Source organism: Meriones unguiculatus, chromosome 6 (assembly GCF_030254825.1).
Source record: "Meriones unguiculatus strain TT.TT164.6M chromosome 6, Bangor_MerUng_6.1, whole genome shotgun sequence".
Classification (NCBI taxonomy): domain Eukaryota; kingdom Metazoa; phylum Chordata; class Mammalia; order Rodentia; family Muridae; genus Meriones; species Meriones unguiculatus.
In genome coordinates, this window is record NC_083354.1 from 53,050,009 (window position 1) to 53,070,588 (window position 20,580).

At 46.2% G+C, this 20,580-nt stretch overlaps 1 protein-coding gene across 2 annotated transcripts in view; it reads left to right on the plus strand.

The window, feature by feature from the left end:
- Clstn2 (calsyntenin 2) overlaps positions 1 to 20,580 on the plus strand; it is a 583,465-nt gene that overhangs the window by 478,749 nt on the left and 84,136 nt on the right. For both annotated transcript variants that reach the window (XM_060385459.1, XM_060385458.1), the window contains exons 6-7: positions 7,285 to 7,470; positions 15,587 to 15,835. In XM_060385459.1, the coding sequence (XP_060241442.1) occupies positions 7,285 to 7,470; positions 15,587 to 15,835 (435 nt within the window). The remainder of the gene's footprint in view (positions 1 to 7,284; positions 7,471 to 15,586; positions 15,836 to 20,580) is intronic.

The window sequence follows — 20,580 nt, forward strand, 5'->3', positions numbered from 1 at the left end:
CTGCTTGAGCTTCTAACTGGTACTATATCAGTATGCATAAGCTGCATGAGGTATAGCTACAATCTTCCCCTGTTTTGCAAAATAAATGGGGGCACAGAAAGGTCTCATGGCTTTTCGGTGGTGCAGCAGCTGATAAGCCGGAGGCAGGAGTAGTGTTTGCACTCAGGTCCAGCTGCTCATTCTGTACCATACCATCTACCATTCCCTGGTCCTGCCTAAAGTGGATCCTGGATGCTGAGAGGAAGACTCATCCTGAGGAACCATGAGGGGACAGGATTCTGAGAATTCACAGAGCTAAGGGTCGGCTTCTGTCACTGTCTTCCATACAGGCCTTGGGGGACTGTTTGTATATACCAAAGAACTCTTGCCCAGGCCAGCACTCATGGTCCTGGCCACCTGCCTCCAACACTCCTTTCTAGCCTGTGCTCATAGCAGGCACCAGTAGCCTCTAGCTTGTCCACAGCCTCTGACTCATGCCAGGCTGTTAGGTTGTTCAAGTCAAAGTTGTGTGAACATCTCATCTTTTTCTACCTCAGTCATACCCCTTGAACTTGTAAGTGCCCTGGGGGAAGCCTTATTGGAGTTGCAGCTTTCCACTGATTCCACAGTATGGTATGAACTGTATCTTATGTTTTATGTGTTTTGATGCTTTGAGATCTAGGGCTTTGCTTGCCCTGTAAAATGCAAACCAACCAATCCATAGCCCACTGTATACCTTCTATAGCTGACCCTGCCCATCTCCTGACTGCCCCAATCACCCAGACATGGCTACCATACCACTAAGCACAGCTCTGGTGCCCCAGAGCCTCTGAAATCCCCAAACTGGCTAAGGCTAGCCTGAATTACTGCTGTCCTTTACTGTCCCTTCCCATGGAAGACACAGTAAAACACCTTGTCCAAGGATTCTGCTGTCCTCTGCCTCTTGGGTGGCACCATGGCAACATTGCTGGCAGGGATTGTATCCTGATGTGTTGGCCTCACACACATAGGAACAATGGTTAAAAGCCTTTATTAAAACAAACAACATAGTCACTTCCTCCAGAAAGTCTCTGAGTGTCCCTTGTGTCATAAACTACCTCTTTGCCCCTGTCAGCCTTAAGCTGACATGTGACTGTGTTTCCTAAAAGTAAGAGGTAGGGACTCTACCTCCCATCCTCCAGCTTCTGTCTGGCACCTAGCATGGTTTAGTAAGTTCACAGCATGTGGAATAGTGACAAGAGAGAAACATACATGATGATAGTAACAGTGACAGCCTCTGTTTCCCGGGTTTCCGGGAGCACTCCCAGATAAACGGCATTTGAGTGATGCTCATGGTACAGTGAAGAGAAATGAAAGCCAGAGGGGTCCAGCGAGTTAACCCTCACATCCAAGAACAAGGTGGCCAGAGTGGTACCTGCCTGTCCAGATGCAGAGGCGACACTTTTAAAGCTGCCTGAATTGTGCTGGGTGGAGATTCCTACCCCTTCTCTGTATGCTCCTAGCAGAGGTGATGCCCCCTCACGGATTGATCATGAGTTAGCTGGCAGGAGTGCTCTGCTATTCTGAAAGTGAGTACTAGAGCCCTGCCTAGTTCTCAAATGAACATCTAAAGCCCACTCTTGGGTCTTTTGTGTTCACTCTGAGCACATATTTATGGCTCTTCCTTGGCACTGAAATGAAATCTAAATCTCTTATGCAGCACTCACCCTCTGACTTCCACTTAACCTCTGCAGCCTTCTCCTTCCTTACCCACCATTTGGATGCACAAGATGGCCACTGCTTAGCCAAGGTACCATGGTAGCTCATCCTGGTAGCACTGTAGGATGCTTGGTGCCCAGCTCCAACTTACCATATCACTGACAGATCCTGTTCATGGAACTCCTTCCCCATCCTCCCACTCCCCAGTATTCCAATGTTCAGCCACTCAGCTTATTGGAATCCAGAAACTTCCTAGGAGACGTGAATCTCCTTCAGCTGCTACGAGCTGAGGCAGAAGGAAGCTGGAGGCATCCAAGCATCCGCAGAAGAAAGGAGATTGTCTCGGCCAAGCCCATGCCTGTCCCTTCCATCTTCCTGTGACATTCCCAAAGTCCAGATTGAAACAATGACTTGGATGTTTTAATATAAAAGCCACAAAACCTTTCTGGAAATCTCTGATTCACTTCTTTTCGACTCTAGGTGTTCAGTGTGAAACTTCTAAGCATTTACTAGTCTCCTGGTTAAAAAAAAAAGTGTGATCCCTAAATTTAGCAGAAATTTTAATAAAATCATCATGTTTCCAAATTCTTAATCCACAAAAAGGATTTTAAATCTCAATGCCATTCTACTCTTAGCATCCTCAGGAAAATTGGCAGGGTAATTTAGGCCTCGTTATTAAAACAGCAGGCAGTTGTCTTCTTTCTGTTCACTTAAAAAAAAAAAAAAGACCAACACCAGAAGGCCTGCTAACACTCCCATGCCCGCCCATTCCTTCAGATGATTCATGGCTGCAGCAATCCATGTTGATAATCCTGTGGCTAGTCCTGCGTCCACTCCGGTAGAATTTACTGTGACTTAAAGATGGAGCTGGTTTCTGCCTTCCACCTTCCCGATGGTGAGTGCTCTCTGTCACGAACAACTCCACATTTGGCTAAGGCCGAGGATCTGGCTTGCTTCCATGTATGTGGACCTATCTGCATTGCCCCCGTGGCACGCCTGGGTTGGCTACCCAGAGGCTATTTAAGCTGTGGGCTGGCTTTCCCCGGGGTCCGAGGATTGTTCAATGTTCCTGAATAAACTGCATTGAAAAAAAAAAAAAAGAATCAGTTTATAAACCAGCATCTAGACCCTTTACACACTGACAAGATTATTATTATTATTATTATTATTTTTACAAGAAGAACAGTTTGGGAGGCTTGTGATGCCAAAAGTGAAATGTTCTTACAGAGGCATCATGGGAAGGTCCTTGGCTTAGACCTTTAGTTTGCATTGTCTCTTTAGAGGCTCATGATAGGCCCAGGAGCAGATGGAATGGTTTCAGATGAGGCAACAGAGGCCATGAGATGACAGTGATTTTGCTAAGGTCACATGTCTGCGTTCGGAGAAGTTGAGGTTCAAGTCCACGTCTCTCCACTCTCCTAGATAGGAATTGTCCGCCAGGCCTCATGAAGCCATGGCTGAAAACTGATGTGACTTCCCCAGGGCCATACAACTCTTGCAAAATCTTCCCTCTGAGCCTGCGGGTTTGCCAGAACTGAGAACAAACGCCATTTTCACAGATTCAGTTTTGGCCACGGGTGTGCACAAAGTCCAAGAATGGAGCATTGTCAATGTAGGTATCACCACGTGTGTCTCTTGCTTGTCCTTGTTCCAGAGGCCGTGAATTTACTAACTGCCTCAGGGTCAGGCTGAAGCTGGCCACACTCTTTGGTCCTTTGCTAATAACAGGATTATCCCTTTAAGAAACTAACGCAAAGTAGGTCTTTAAAACTGAACCTGTGAAAAAATGGCACTTGTCCTCAGTCCTGGCAAATTGTCAGGCTCTGTGAGGGGACTTCTGCAAAAGAATTGTGTGGCCCTCAGCAAGTCACACCAATTTTCGGCTGTCGCTTCCTCGTTTGTGTAATAAAGGCAATAACATCCCCATGCTGGGTCCCAGGGAGGATTAAATTATGTGAAAGTGGATGAACTGACTGATAATCGCTTCCTGGCGTATCATTTAAGAAGCGGTAACTTAGCCAATGTTATCTTTTGAACATGTCCCTAGGTTTGATAGTGAAATAACCCTGTTTTTAATCCCATCTCCCAAAATTCTAAGTAGTTTTTACAAATTTATAGAAGCCTAGGCTCTGGGAGGGCAGATGGTTTCCTCGAAGTCCCATAGCAGGTGGTAGGGCTGGGGTCGATACAGGGAAGCCTGGACTGATGGACTATATTTTTAAACACCAAACTCTCTCACCCTCCAGATGATGTGGACAAGGCTGGGTATGACGACTTCCTCTGGCTCCTTTCAGCCCTCCTCAGCCTCCTTTTGCAAGAGCTCGAGATGTTTGTGTAAGCTCCCTGCTCTCTCAGGGATGCTGTGCTCAGAAAGCTTCATCGATTTCTTTTACTGGACAGTGGCAATTTTGCCTGCTCCTTGTAACCCTCACAAACAAGCCTGGTGAGGTCACCAAAGCAACTGGCACTTTGCTGCTTTTAAAGCTCTTTTGTACCTGGCTTTTCTATGGTGGCCACAGAGAGCCTAGCCTTGCCAACCAAGGGGGTGACCAGAGGACAAATCTGTGGGGCCAGCCTCCCACAGGCTTTATATCACGATTTAGTTTTTGCTTTGCTTGCTCTCTTTTTGTGATATTTCTCATCACAAATAGCCATTCAGATATCTAGATGAGAAAGATGGCTTCAAAGCCCACAGGGTAAATGGAGTCAGTTCTGTAGCCAAAGTCCATGTAAGGGAGGACGTGTTTTTATACTTTAGGACCCTCAACTCATGCCATTCTGCTCACACCAAAGTCTCCTTCAAAAAACCATTTGCAACACACTAAGAGGGTCCTGAGAGGGATGGAAGAAAGTGGGCCATCTCCTGGATTTCATATCTTGTTCAGGAGGGAGAAGATCCTTTGTTGTCAGCTATGGACCAAGTGCCTTGCCAAGAACAGAGAAGCAAACGTGGTTTGTGCTGCTGTGGGGAGGGATGGTTCTGAAGGGCTGAAAATAGGGTGGATAGGGCAACAACAGGAAGTTATAGATGAGCTTTGAATTCTGTCTGGGCCTCAAGTTGGGCTGCCATTACAGCAGTGACGTCTCCAGACTTCTCCAGGTCCTCCTGACAAATATTTCCTACACTAGGGGCTAGCTGTAGAAGATTTAAAACCAAACATCACGACCCCTGCTTTTACGGAATTGGCAGTTGCTGAGGGAGACAGGCCACAGGTGGATAGCTTCAGCTGCTGTCTGAGGGGATTCAGAGTGCTTTCCTAACAAGAATCTACTCTGCACCAGGGACCTGCAACATGATAGGGATTCAGTCATCTCCTAAACATGAGGCCTAGTGCTGCATACTAATGTGGCCAGCACTGTGGAAACATGACAGAGGCATGTACATAGATGGAAATCTCAGGAGGACACATGCAGGATGTGGCAGAAGGGGAGGAGATACCTTGTAGAAGAAACAGCATGATCAAATACAGTGACACGAAATGTTTTGTAACTGGGACATTTTACTAGCTAGTTGTGGATGACTTCTTAGAATATCATGGCTCTCAGACAACGTTCTGATAAAAAGCCTTCCTTTCCTTTGTTCTGTGGTTTGTTCTTGGGATTGAGCTGGAGACATTGGACTAAAGACAGCAGAAGGCTTCGTGAATGTGATAAGATGGTCTGGTCTCAGATCCTCAAGGCCAAAATAGGGCATATTTTCCTTTGTGGGCTTGGATGTGCTCATCAGAACATCCCCCCATTGTCTGTTCCTTGGGGGTGAACCTCATAGCCATGATACACAACTTCTGCTCACAGTATGACTATTAGTAATTTCTATAAAAGGGCACTAATTGACATGGAAGATTAGAGCTAACCCCATATTATATGGTTATCTAGAACATGGCACAAGCAGGCATTTTTCCTTCCTGAGCAGGAAACCCCAATCAGAACCCCATTTTATTCAGGAATACATTGTCACACTTGACCCTTATTCCAGCACTGTAAGACCTCTATTAATATCCCTATTATACTCATGAGGTTCCTGCAGCTTAGAAGCCTTTAGAGCTTGCTTGCGACCTTACAGCCAAACCAAGATCTTTGCTGCCACTACATCAAATAGAACACATCAGTCCTTGGCATTCATGCCTCAAATTCATATGAGAACTCTCAGTCTAGAGGTCCTTTGCCACTCTCCTCCTGTTGGGTCAGCACAACCTTCTTCATCACTACCTCTTTCTCTCACTCCTGACTTCTTCACTGTTGCAACCACGGTGCTGAAGGTGGTGGTGGGGTCAGGGGGAAGGCATGTAGAAACACAATAGAGATGGCTGCTCAACGAAGGAAGTCACCTGGCTGGTCTCCTAGGCCAGCTTTCTCTGTGGATCTCTTTGATGGATGCCAGTGTCCCACTAGGGACTCATGTGCCTAGTGGCTGCACACCGACATACAGTCCCACAAATGCAAGACTTGCTAAGGTTCTCACAGGTGAGATCAGTCACTTCACAGATCTCCATGTCTGTGTGGCAAAAGGATACCATCTAATGATGCTCAGTCTGACAAACACTTGGAACCTGTCAATTCATTGTACCCACAGTTGACATCTTTCACCACCTCCATTCCTCTTTCTGCATGAAGGTGTGGTCGAGAGTGGTCACACAGCTTCTCAGATGTATCCTTGCAGCGTGGAATTCTGGCTGTTGTAGAGGACCACGAATTATCAGTCTTTGGGAGCTTGCTTTGTCTTGAGTCAGTGGCTCTGCAGTCCAATTGCTGCTATTATGTATCAAGCTATTATGTATCAATCAATTCTCACCTAAACCCACTCAGTGTTTATTCTCCTTGATTGCTCTGTTCTTCTGTGCTGCCATTTTGATTGTGATTTTTGCTTCTCTTAAATGCTTTATCACCCCTCAATTACTTTCCCACTGAAAAGCAGTGACAGGATGATCAGCCAGACTTGAGTCATAGGTTTGAATGATTGAGAATCCTTGCACTCTCCCTGTAAACTCACATATGCCCTGGAGAACCGTGCTTCCTTTTGTTTTGAAATAAGAAACATCATGCGAGATCAAATGGGAGAAACAGGGTAAGACATAGCTCTCTAAAATGTCTCCACTGATGCATTGTAAAAGGAGAAAAGAGAGAGAGTTGGCATCAGTCCATCCACACCATTGTTCCCACTTTCCATTCCAGACTCTCTCCCCACCACTTCACAGTGTCACACAGTCTCCAAGTGTTCCAGCAGCAAATGTCAGGCATCTTCAAGGTCAAGTGACTTAGTCATCGTAATGCATTGCAATAAGGTTTTACTTTCTACTTCTTCTGTGCATCGCTGATGCTTCTGGGTCCGGTGGCTCAGTCTATTTTCCCCACAATACACAGTGTATATGTGTGTGTATTCTGTATAGTCTTCTGTGGCTCAGTGCCGCTGGGTACAGCCTTCTGGTTCACCTGGCATTCTCTTAAGGTAGGATCTTTAACACAGCAAATGTAAATTTTCCATTCTCCTCACACTCTTCACTAATCTACTCGTTAAAACAAATCATTTATTGATGAATTCAACTTCTCAAAACAAGTGGACTGTGAGGGCTGACTGTGACTGACTTAATCTTCTCCTTATTTCCTCAGATTGGACAAAAAGGATCGAGTACCAGCCTGGCTCAGGGAGTGTGCCCTTATTTCCCAGTATCCACCTGGAGACGTGCGATGGAGCAGTGTCCTCCCTCCAGGTCACCGCAGAGCTGCAGACTAATTACATCGGCAAGGGCTGTGACCGAGAGACCTACTCTGAGAAATCCCTTCAGAAATTATGCGGTAGGCTTTTCCTTTGAGATTTCGTTCAATTAATAGCTTACAAGTGATCCATGCAAACGAAGCTTATCTAATTAGACCAAAAAGGCCAGCCTTCCCCACCTACCCTAGTCCTGCTGAACGGATATTGGTTTAGGGCAGGGGGGTGAGAAAACTCAGCTTTTGGCCTCAGACGCAACTGATTCAGAGTCTGTTTGCCAATGGTTTGGCTTTAGGCAAAGAGCATGACAGGGCTTCCACTCTTCACCGGTAAGACAGGGATTAAATGACAAAGTGCAGAGCAGGGCCAAGTGACACTCACAGTCTTTCTACCACACTAGGTTACGGCGAGCAGCTTGCCTGGGACCGTTCGGAAGAGCGGTGCCAGGCACCCACAAAAGGGTTTAACTCCTCTCCACCCAGCAGCCGCATCGCTTTCAAGGCCCAGTTCGAGTGAAACGATTAGAATTTTAATATAAGAACGCCAAAGCACCGGAACACGTAGCTGCAGCTAAACAACCGCTCAAGGGTACAGACCTGCGAAGCTGAGCCTGGCGGCCCACAGCAGAGCAGCTTCAGGTCGGGTGGAGGTGGGTGAAGGAAGACGTCCCACAAGCGGAAGTGAAAGGCAGACAGGCGGGGCATTATTAACGGAGAGGGAAAGTGGGCTTCGAGAAAGGAGAAAGGTGGGGAATTACTAACAGGAAGTCGAGCAGATAAAAGGATGCCATGGAGGGGGCTTAGAAGGGGCCTTAACTGAACACTCCAAATGTGATGCTTCATTCAGCTTCCACAGCTTTAAAGCAGCTTTAACGGTGGAAAGTTGGAGACTCCGAGGATGACAACTGCTGAAGTTTATACAGATAGAAACTGCCCATGATAGTCTGAAAACAGGTTTACCTGAAAGGTAGGGTTTTTCGTTGAGCATTTATCAAGGCCAGCCTTGTCCTTAGATCTGGAACGCAGCTCTCTAATGAATCTGTAAAGAAGATTCCTCTAAGGTGGGGCCGGTCCGCATGCTTTAATAGCTGACTGCTATGTGTTCGTGGATCTCTTCATCTCGATTGGACACACAGTACTTCTCCCTTGTTCTCTACAGGAATACCTAGGGACCCTCATGCAGCTCTCCCCAGTTTCACTGGGGGAGCAGAGGAAAAGACTCCTTCCCACAGCGGGCAGGCTGTGTTTGGCAGTAACCATGACTCTTAAAGAGGAAAGTGAGGCCCGTCGGTGTGCAGTTTAGTATGTCACTTCACAAGGGCCTCCACCACTCTCTCTGGGATGATTTTTTTTTCTTGTTCTTGCCCAAAGAACCAAATGATCATATTCTGTGCATCCTGCCACCAGGCTTGCGGGGAAGTTCTGTGAGGATGCCTGCCCCGCTGGACCAATTCACTGGATTGGAGGAAAATGGTGTTTCAAACAACTATTTAAAAAGAGAATATGTAGGGATTTGTGATGCTCACAGAAATCACATCTTTTCCTGGACTTGGTTCACAGAAGCCATCTAAGGTGACATCTTACTTGGAATGAACGTCCCTTTTCATTCTCGGTGTACCTGGAGTGTCCGTGAACTCAACCCCACTCGGCCACCATGGGTTATAGTCATTTTCCGAACTCGGGGTTAGAAGGAAATGATGCATCGGCTTGTTAAAGACCAGAGGGCCCAAGGGCACATGTCTGTGATTTGATTTTGAATGTTGCTGGGGACAGAAGGGAGATATGGAGAGTGCAAAGAGTGTTTTGAGGGAAGAAACAGAAGAGCAAAATTGCATGTGGCATGCTAACAGCTCACTCCATCTGGACTGCCAGCCTCGCAGGCTAACTCAGCTGGGGAGTACCATTTCCCTAAGTGTGCTTCATCTGGTTCTGAGAGCTGCCCTTTGAGGCAGACGAGCCTGTTTCTTTCTAGCTCCATTTCCAGTAACACAGTCTACCACATTGATGCGGTCTCTGCCCAGTAACTATGGTGGACAGACGAGTTATGCCTCATGTCAGGAGCCTTATTTCTGATTGGCCAAGAGTAGAGTACAGCAAAACAGGACAGAAGGAAAAGGTAGAACATCAGAAGTCAGTCCCTCTGAGATCTAAGGAAAAGGTAGGGGCTGGGTCATGCCCAACACACAGGCTGTGTTGTATTGTCTGACCCTTGTGGGCATCATGGCTCCTGTCCACAGAAGTCCGTCTTTTCAGTAGATGGTAGAAAGGTTTCTTGCTGCGTTTCCTGACTGGAGAGCTGCTGTGACACTTTAAACCTCAGCATTCATGCTTTTTTTTTTCATCCTACAACTCTTTATTGACTTTGGAGAGAAACAGGGAGAACAATTAGGATGTTATTACCATAGTCTAAGCAACAGATAATGAGTTCTGAAGCAGGGGAGTGGCAATAGGGATGAATTTAGTACAGTTAAGAGGCAAAAATCAGCAAGATTTAATGAGTGGTAAGGTGTTGGAAGGAAGAGAGAAGGGATCTCTAAAGCAGTGTCTAACTTGATGAAGGGGCCACACCCTATGCCAGAAACCCAGGTGCAAGGGTACGTTTCTGGGACATCACAAGCGGCCGCATATCTCTGCCACATCACATGGCAGCTTCCTCTCAGATCTCTCGAGGTCCTGCCTCGGCCTTGCAGCCCCATCACTGTAGCTCAGTTCAGGTTGGTGTTCTGCCTCCCATTCTGTTCCTTTCTTTGTTTCCTTTCATCCCCAAGCCTTTGCTTTCCTCCCCAGGCCCTTCTCCTAGGTCACTAGTCACCTGTTCCCTAGCCCAGTTGGTCAAGTCTTCTGTCACTGCTCTGGGAGCAGGAGCTCGGCTGCATGCTCTGTGTTAGTGTGGCTGGACAGTGACCCAGCCAGGCTGGCTTCCCAAGTAGCACAGTGAGTGAATCCTGTTTAAGGGGAATGAGGGCAGTGGCTGGGGTCGGAAGGCACCTGAGCAGATGCGGCAGCACTTGAGATGGATCTGGAGCAACACTGGACAGCAGATATTTTGTTTCCTGAGATTTAAGCATGGAGATGCTTCCATTCTGCCTTGCAACAGTGTAGTAGAGTCCCCTGGACCCATGTCTCCTCCACACTGTGGACCAGATACAGCCTAAGCTGATCCCATCTTCCAGACTCCACATGAAGCTAGGCTTTCTCAGAGGAGGTAGCCAATTGCCCATTGCATTTTCCAACTTCAGGAATTCCTGTCTCCAGACCAGGCTTTCCAGATGTGAAAAGTCACAGTGCTGTATTGAGGATGAAATGCAAGAAGCCCTCAGCCCTCTCAGCCAAATCAAATTTGACATTAACAACGGCCCCCCAAAAGGTTCCCTTCCTTGACCCTATGTCACTCCATATTATATGAAATAGAAAAGTACTTTCTGGTGCATATGCCCTTTGCAACACAGAGGCCAGGCTGTTCCTCAGGGGACCACAGGGTTCCTGGCAGCTGGCCACTACTTCCTGAACATAATGCCAAGGGCAGCTATTTTGTTTGTAAGTCAAGAGTTCCCAGGACAGGGCCTGCTGAAGGAAAGGCCACGGTGTATGAGCATGCTATTAAAATCAAGTGCTTTCCAAGGCAGAGCAGGGTAGATAACACAACCCTGTGTTGTTCTCCAGATTTATATACTGATGGGCCGGGGGATTCATTCATACATTAATTACTTCAACAAATGTTTTTGTCTGTCTAAACGCTGTGTAACTCTTAAAATAATATAGAACCATCCATAGCATAAAACCATCGAATAATTTCGTTTCCCATGAAGACAGAATATGTATTTAAAAATAAAAGGAATTGCAGTGCAACATTTAGGAGGTATGAGAGTCCATGGCTTTCTATGATAGCTTTTAGCTTAGCAGAGCTTGTCCAAAGTACTATCAGAGGGTCCAATGCCCTCAGAGTCCCACAAATCTAGGAGGTCATCATGGGTAGCACTCCCTGGATGATACTAGCAGCCCCTGAGTCTCCTCAAAGCTTTACTTCACAAAGCTTCACTTCAATAGGTTCGGGATCAGATTGACTTACTAATCTGATAGAGCATCAGCACAAGGCTCTACACACTGACTCATCGTGATGCCATGAGTAACACGTATCTCTCTCTCTGAATATGCTTAGTCCCTGAAGGCCACTTATGTAACTATCATAGCACTGCCTTCCTTTGTCTGAGAGAAGGCTTTTGCCTACAGTGGCATGCCCATGGCCCCACGCCTGGGGGCTGTCAACCAAAGCCCAGCTTGTTTCATCTAGAAACTGAAGTTTCTGGTTTCAAGGCATTCAGATCTCATGCATATCGGTGGGAAAATGGAAACAGTGGTTACCTACATCATTTGCTTCTATGAATCACTAGTAAAGATGGCCAGCCAGGTTATGCTGCAGTACCAGATGACCTCACAATCTCACTGGCTTAAAATAACAGAGGTTTATCGTGTTTACCACATGTCCTTCTTGTATTGGGTAAGATCCCAGCTAATGGAGTAGCCTCTCTCTGGAACTTCCCTCCAGCAGGCAACATCTTCAGAACAGGAAAGGAGGACTGCCATCCCCCATGCACAGGGAGACACTGGAGTGTGCTTGGGTGGCTTCTGCACACTTCTCTGGGAGAGAACACCTGTGTGGAGAAGGGGCATCTCATGAGATGGGGTGGTAGCTCAGCTGGCTGGTCATTGGATCATCTGCATGTCGCAGCTGCATCTGTCTCTAATTAGTCATGCGGTGGTGCAACCATGGTCTAATCATTTCCTCCCCTAGTCCATGGTTTCCACATTTGCTAAATGCACAAAATATTCTAGAATTTCACTTTAGTTCACTAAGGAGCCTGAGCTTTGAATCTGGAAAGCCTTGATGATAAGCCCACTTGATAGCTGGTTATAACCCCGGGGTTCCCTTAGCCTGGGCTTTCTTATCTGTCAACTAGAACCTTAGTGCTGGTCACTACTCAGAGACAGAACAAAGAAACAGGTGAAGTAGCCCACTTATTATGGTCTGGCTTCTACCCAGTGTTCATAGAAAGACTATTTTTTTTTCCTATGGATTCCAGCTCAGTGTACAAAACATCTCTGTTCCTTGTTAGATTTACTTCCCAAACACCCTTCATGCCTCTCCAACTATGCCATACTCGTCCTTGCTGTGAACTTCTCTCCAAGTCGGTTTTGGAGAAATCTCTCACTCAACTCCTCCACTAGTCTGAATTATTAAGTGCAGTGTGAATCTACAGGCACATGAAAACTTTTAACTGGTAGTGGGATCCTCATATGATAGCCCAGCCCTGCCAAGCCTCACCTCAGTCCCCCGTGCACCACCCCGGCTGCTCTATTGATGGCAGAGCAGCCCCCCTAAGGCACCATACGTGTACCTCTGTGCTGTTCCTGGATAAACTCTATTGACTTTTCAGGGGCTCTAATGATCAGCCCGCATCTCTGCAGCCACCTCAGGTTTCAAGAACCAACAATATGTGCCTCAGTCATTGTTTGCCTTCATGCTGCACAAATCCCAGTTCTAATGACCTCATCAGTGATGAGGTTGTGATAGGATTCTGTGGGTGATGGAAAAATGAACTCTTAAATATGCCATGAGTTGTTCACTCCCAAACCATCCTCTAATCTCTTCCTGCTACCACCTTCACTGGTGTTTTTTTATTTTATTTTATTTTTTACCAATATATAGAGAGAATGCTGCCCAAATGGTAATGTGAGCTTATTCTTCAAGTAAGTAGTATATGTCAGCGACAGCATCATGAGGTGAGAATAAGTGGGTATGATAAGAACCATGAGGCATGGACAAGAGGCAGGATGATCACCTGAGTATTGGGTGAATTGCCAGAGCTAATGTGCTCGCTCCTTCCTTCCTTCCTCCCTCCCTCCCTTCCTTCCTTCTTTTCTTCCTTCCCTCCTTCCCTCCCTTCCTCCCTCCCTCCCTCCCTTCCTTCTTTTCTTCACCCCTTTTGCTTTTCCTTTTTTTCTGCTATGTGTATGTTGTAGTGTGTATGTTGTATTATGTGTGGTCAATGTACTTATTAGTGTAGATAAGTATACATGAGCACATAGATGTCTGTACATGTACATGTGTAGGGTGTGTGTGTGTGCGTGCGTGTGTGTGTGTGTGTGTGTGTGTGTGTGTGTGTGTGTGTGTAAGTCAGAAGTAGACATTAGGTGTCTCTTCTCTACCACTCCCCTCCTTAATTTTGAGGCAGGGTCTCTCACTGAACCTGAAGCTCATTGATTTGGCCAGGTGCCTAGTCGGTGAGCTTCCAGATTCTGCCTGTCTCTGCTCACTCCTCCTAGTTCTGGGGCTACAGGCACACACCACTGTGCCTGGCTTTTTATGTGGGTTCTGGAGGTCCTAACTTTATGCTTGTGAGGCAGGCACTTTACTGATTGAGTCATATCTCAGAACATCTTGGGGGAAACTGGAAAAGAGGAAAGGCAGCTGTAAATGGGAACTGAATACCTACTATGTGAGATGCCTATGTGAACCATGCCATCAATTCCACCCACACCTCCCACAGAGAATCTTGAATGGAGAGACTGCATCCCCCACCTTCTCAAGGATGACCCTTCTAAAAGCCTTTCAGGATAAACTTAGTGTTGTGCTAAGCAGATCATCTGCTCAAAGGAATTATATGTCCCCATGTGTTGTGGTCTTTCACTCCAAGCCAATGAACATGTGACTGATGGTCCATTCCAAGGAATGGGGAAGTCTGGGTAGGAAGAACATTATAAAGAAGTGTACTGGCTTCCAATGTGACACCTTCCTGAGACATTTTCACCATTGGACACATACTGTGACAGCTGATCTTGAAACCCAAATCTAGATGAGGTGTCTTTCTGCTCTGCAGAAGTCAAAAGGCCAATGACCCAATAAACATCGGATAAGGCACACTCCCCGCCACCCATTAGAGCATCAGCATGTACAGTGGGACACAGCTGCTCTCACATTTATACCACAAACAAAACATACAATGACTGGTGAGTGCCCTGCCAGGAGCCAGCCACGTGCATAGCCCTGGCAAAGCTTGTAGTCCCCTAATTCTTCATACTTGAACCTAGCAGGAAGCTCCCAACCTGATGGAGAGGATGCTGCTCCACAGAATGAATGGGGGTCCAAGGGTCCTCTCAGGAGAACAATCCAGCCTTTCCTGACAAGCCAGCTCTTCCCTCTCCCCTCAGCCTACCCTCCACAAAACTGCCCTGTGTTCCTCCCAAAATGCTAATCCGCCCACATCGTCTTGCTGTCTTGGGATAAGCCCTCCTGTTGTAGCTTGGAATAATAGTGATAGCAAAAAAATCACAACGGTGGTGATGATAAAATTATAGCTCACACTGAGTGAGCCCTCATTTTGTGTGAAGCATGTAGCTGCAAGCTTGAATGCACAATCTCATTCAGTCTCCACACACACCGATGAAGGAAATACAGTCAGAGAGATTGTGACGTGTTCCCAGTCACAGCGCTGCCACATCAAGCTGCCAGGTGTCAGGAGCTTCTGACCTTAAAGTCCTGTTTTCAAAAACTGTTCCATTTAGCTTTAGCAAATGATTGTTTTTTTTGTTTTTTGTTTGTTTGTTTGTTGTTTTTTTAAAGTGTAGTGTAGACAAAATTACTTACACACATTCACTCAAGATGAGAACCTAGAATTTTCCCCAGTCATAACCCTGATCATACTATGTTGTCTCATAGATTCTCCATGGCAATGAGTATCTGACTCACCTTCATGTGTCCAGAACTTAGCAAGGGTCAGGGCATAGGGCTAATGTTCAATAAATGAGTGATAGGTTAGTTGAGGGGTGCATGAATGAATCCATTCACTCAAATGAAGCCTCGGTTGTCTGCAGGAAACCAGGCTAATAAAAGGTCTGTGATTCTCCCAACTCTTTAGGTTGGGCTCATCCCTTTTCCTGGTACAATAGTTGACTGTACCTGCCTGGACATATGTCTCACTTTTATCTGCAGATTACCAGTGTGTGTCTAAGCAGACCAGAATCAAGTCAGAGGCTGGAATGCTGTCAGGCTCATTTCTGAGCCATCTAGGTTCAGGAGTAGGCACAAACCTTAGTAAGTACTCTAAGTCCATTAGGACCCAGAAGCAGAATTCAGGAGGTAAGGTCACCTCCCAGCCCCCCTAGGGAATAACCACCATGCTTTCATCTCTTCCCCTTGCAGGAGCATCCTCAGGCATCATCGACCTCCTGCCGTCCCCGAGCGCAGCTACCAACTGGACTGCAGGATTGCTGGTGGACAGCAGCGAGATGATCTTCAAGTTTGATGGCAGGCAGGGTGCCAAGATCCCTGATGGGATTGTGCCCAAGAACCTGACAGACCAGTTCACCATCACTATGTGGATGAAACACGGCCCCAGCCCCGGCGTGAGAGCCGAGAAGGAAACTATCCTCTGTAACTCTGATAAAACTGGTGAGTCTCCAGCCTGCTGTGTCCCCAATGGTTGGGCAGACATGGCTTGCAGGGTGTGCTGATTAGGGAGCCTGGGAATATATTCTGCTTTCTGGGTTTCCAGCTGCTGATTTTCCAGGTTAAGGTAAAGCAGGACTAGGAGAGAGCAGAAAGAAAAGTCTAAACAGAGAGTATGCAGCAGTTTGAATGAGCGATCTTTCAACGGAGTTCCTAAGAACTCCAATGCCTGTGGAAGTACCTTAGGGCTGCTGCAGGTAAGGGTGGAGGTGGAATCTTCATCCTTACTGTAACAAAGAAACCCCATGTTTTCCATACTGCATAAGTATTTTTCTAAAGCTCTCTTTTGAATAAAAGGACCTTGTCAACTTAAGGCAGTAGTTTGAAAGGAGACAAGGCTAGCTACCAGGTGCTGCACATTCCTCTCAGGCTAGGCCTGCACACAGGGGCCCTGGGTGCAGAGATGGGTGACCTTGTTAGAGTATTATCTTCCCTAGAGTTGTTTATGCTGATTAAGTAACGTAAATATACATGAAGCCTTCAGAAAAGTGCTGGGTACATAGAATGTATGCTTGATGTCAGCTGCTCCTTTTCTGAACCTTCACAAAGAATTTTATGAATACATTATCGTGGAAACATCCACCGAGAGGTTATGCATCTTATATCAAGCAGTTACACAACCAATGAACACTGGAACCAGAACATTGATTTAGGGTCTACGAAGTCCATATCCAGTGCATGTGTCACTATGGCTCCATGCACACACAAACATACCACACACACACACACACACACACACACACACACACACGTGTCTTGACATCTTGTGCCAGATTTACAACTCTACATTTAATTATAATTCCAGTCTCCCATTTCAAACGTAACTTCTTCTAAATACTCAAATAAATCGCAGTGTTTGTAACTGTAAGACAGGGCAGGGGTAGCCAGCAGCTCAGCGCCTGCTGTCAAACAGCCCCAGTCCACAGCTCAAGTGTAACCTTTAAGAAGTTATTAAGCTGCGTGAGCCTCAGTCTCCCTATATGCCAAATGGACGAAATAAGCCTGAAATAGAATAAGAAAACATTTAAAATGCATGCAGAGGCAGGGCACCACGAGTTTATGAGGTATCGCTGGCACCATCATTACTATTTCTGGGTTTATTCCACTTCGTGCCACTACAAGGACCTCCATATTTTTTATCCCAGTTATTCCCTATAGTCTAATGTGTTTTCTTCTAGAAAGACACTATGCCAAGGTTGCCTGGCTTTTCCCTACTTACAAGACCAGGCTATGCAGGAGTCAGCACCAGCAATGGCTTTTCTCTGAGACCTTCATGCAAGGAAAATGTCATGGACTTGCATGAGGTAATGCTGAGCTTGGAGCTGGGAGTAGTGGCCTGGTCCTAGCAATACCTGATGGACACAGTGGCTCTGGAGCCAAAGTCACATTGAAACCAGAGCTTAGGATGGTGCAAATACGAGGCAGCTGATCAAGATTTAACAGCCACAGATATGCTTCTTTTTCAAATATTTGTCAAGAACTTCTTGGACACAGAGAAGCCAGACAGTGTTTCTGCCTACACAAGGGCAACTGAAACAGCAGAGTTACTGTAATGGCCCAGGACAACGCCACTAGCTATCCAAAGCAATGTGTGTGTGTGTCTAGGACCTCATATATCCTAGAGCCAGATTCTTACAAAAGAGGAATTAACAATAACCGGCTACTGTCAAAATAAACTAGCAAAACTTTATAAAGTGTGGGTGCCAGGGCTCCACCCTAGGTCCATAAATCAGCACCTCGGGGGAACTGTACTGGGCAGCCATGGCTACGGTCTACAGTGATGCCTTCTCATCACAGTGGCTGACCCGCAGGCAGCTCAGCACCTCAGACCTGCCAGGCCCGTGCCTCAGCTCTGCCCTCACAGGAGGTCACACCCTAGGTTAGCCTAAGTTTGGCACAGAGGGCGAGAGAGGTGGTAGAGTAGAGGACAGCACCAAGTCGGAGAGCCCCAGTTAGATCTTGCACCATACAAAGAAGGAGAGAACCGTTTCCTGCAGATGATCCCCTGACCTCCACAAGCATGAGGTTGTGCCCATGCACACAATGAATTGCACGCATGCACACACATGGGCACGCAGACAGACATCATAAATACATGTTTAGAAAAAGGCTGTTACAGAAAAAATGGAAAAGGTTTGGTCTAACTTAGCTGCCTGTGGGGTTAGTACTATTAATACAAAAATATTAGGTTTTAATTAAAGCCCTAAATAAATCAGAGTTTTTTTTTCCCTCCAGTGGAAAAGTGTTACATAGTGCAGCAGAAATTGAGAAATCACAGGAAAAGTATCAAAATATACAAACTATCTAAAATCCAAACACTTGGAGAAATTATCTAATAATGTTCCTTATATTTCATTTAAATGTTAACTTTTATTTCTGTGGATGAGTAGAATGCTCTTTCCATTTCAATCTATTCCGATAATACACATGGGATTGTTGTTTCATAGGTAAATATATCCAGGTCATATATCCATGTAATAAAGTATTCTTCTTGTAGGGGGGGCATGTGATAAAATACCATGTTGCCCATATTGGCCTTGAACTTCTGAGCCTCACGACTCCATATTCCAAGTGCTAGGATTTCAAGCATGCACCACCATGCCTGGCTGATTTAAAATCTAAATTGCATGCCAGTTTAAAACTCTGCCATGTGGATTTATCATACTTTGCTTAATGCCTTCTTTTGCCGGATACTTAGACGGTCTCTTTTTAAAGGCAAATAAAGCGGTGCTATACTGAGCATTCTAAACATATCTTTCACACATTTCTGATTGTTCCCTGGCTGGAAGTCGAATTACTAAGTCAAAGAATATAAATATTAAGAAAAAAAATTAGTGAAAATTATGAAATGGGCGTTTGTGAACATTAAGTTGCTTCCTGTTTGGTGCACTAAATGAAACTTACTAATGCTGGCCCACTATCAAGTCATCTAAATAGTCGGATAGCAGAACTGATTAGTCAGCAGAGGCTAGCTGCGCGGAAGAAGGAGAGAAAAGGAAAACCACCATTACCATAACCACCAATAAAGTTTTCAGTGGCTGCCACTCTTCTCTCATGGTTTCCCTCATTTATTGTCCAGGGGTGGGTATGAAGGGCAAAGCTCTGCTTCGTCCAGATATTCCGAGACAAAAAAAATCTTTGCATTTCTTGGTCTGTCTATACTTAGCCATCAAAGAGAAAGAACAGTGTTAAGAGCAGAGGGTTTTATTGACAAAGACAGCAGGCTGCTATGTTTCACCACTAATCATTACCTTCCGCTTGCCAGAACTTGGATACAGGCCTTCTTTCAGTCACGGGGAGGCTGTGATATGCAATTAGCCATACACTGGGGGCAAAGGGAGCAGGGCTAGGTCCACGCATCTTGGTCCTCTGCCACTAGGGACGCCTGGGCCTTTGCTGACCTTGGTCTCCCCCTTTTCTCTATGAGCGGTGCCATTCCTTCACAATCCCTCCATAGCTTCTTCCCTCTCTCCATAACTCCTTCACGTCCGCACATCTGCCCCTGCAGCTGAGATCCCTGCCTCCTGGCACACAGCTGTCCTGCCTGCTTTGAGTTCAGCTGCAAGTGGTGAATGATGAGCTCTGTACATAGTCCTTGACATTTTTCTGCTGGGAATTCTAAGACCAACCTGGCCTAACACTGACAAGAGTGTAAGCCTGGTAGGCAGTACTCCAGTGGCCTTCTGGCCTATGGGGAAACAACAGTGTGCCCACAGCTCCAGAGTGCCTAGAAAACTGCTCTGAAGAATTACAACTGTAAAAACAGGTGGAAACCTCACTCCCTGCTGCCCTTTGGCTGGCCAGATGTTTCTTAGCTTATGTGTTGATCTAGGAGTCTGCAGCCGTGCAGCAGAGGGAAGGACAAAGGGCCTAGGCTAAAAGATGCTCTAGCAGGGGAGGCCTGTTCTTTCAGTCTTCTTGGTCCACCTCTTCACCCTGTGGGGGTGATTCCAAATAAAGCCAACAAACTCTTTCTACCTTCCTTTTCCTATAAGCTCACAAGAGGAACACAGAAAAGCAGCTATACAATCACAAAGAGGCAAGAAGCATTTAGTAGATTCCCCATAACCAGGCCAGAGGAGTTTTGCCAATACAGAGGCTAAGAGTGGTCACCCCCACACTGGGCACAGGTAGCAATTGCCCTTCCTCCCTCCTGCCATTTTTTCATTGGACTCTGGAGAACGTTGATGCTTGGGTAGACAAAGCATCTGACTTTGACGTGGCTGTCTGTGCTGCTGTAGTCCCCAGGCACAGCAACGGCCTTTATAATAACCGACAGCCACTGAGCATCTGTTCCAGGCAGATGCTTTATACACATTTCCTCATTGTCGCAATTAAGATGCTATCCATTACAGAGATGGCAAGTCCAGATCAGATGATATCAGATAACTGAGGAATCAAACTAATGCAGAGAACACAGACTTTCTTGTACCTGAAAACTCCCAGATATCTGATGGCTTCGTAGTCATAGATCCCCTAGATAAAGTCCCTTTCTGGTATGTTTTCTCAGATCCAAGTCTACACATGTATCAGTTTCGGATTAGCAAATGAGGCTACAGCTGCCACAGACCTCCTGTTACATACTATGAAAAAAAGACATTCCTCAGTTTCACATTCTGCTGGCCTATCCCAGAACTGCTTAGGGAACTACTAACCATTGGCCTGCACCAAGTTGTCCCAGTCAGTTC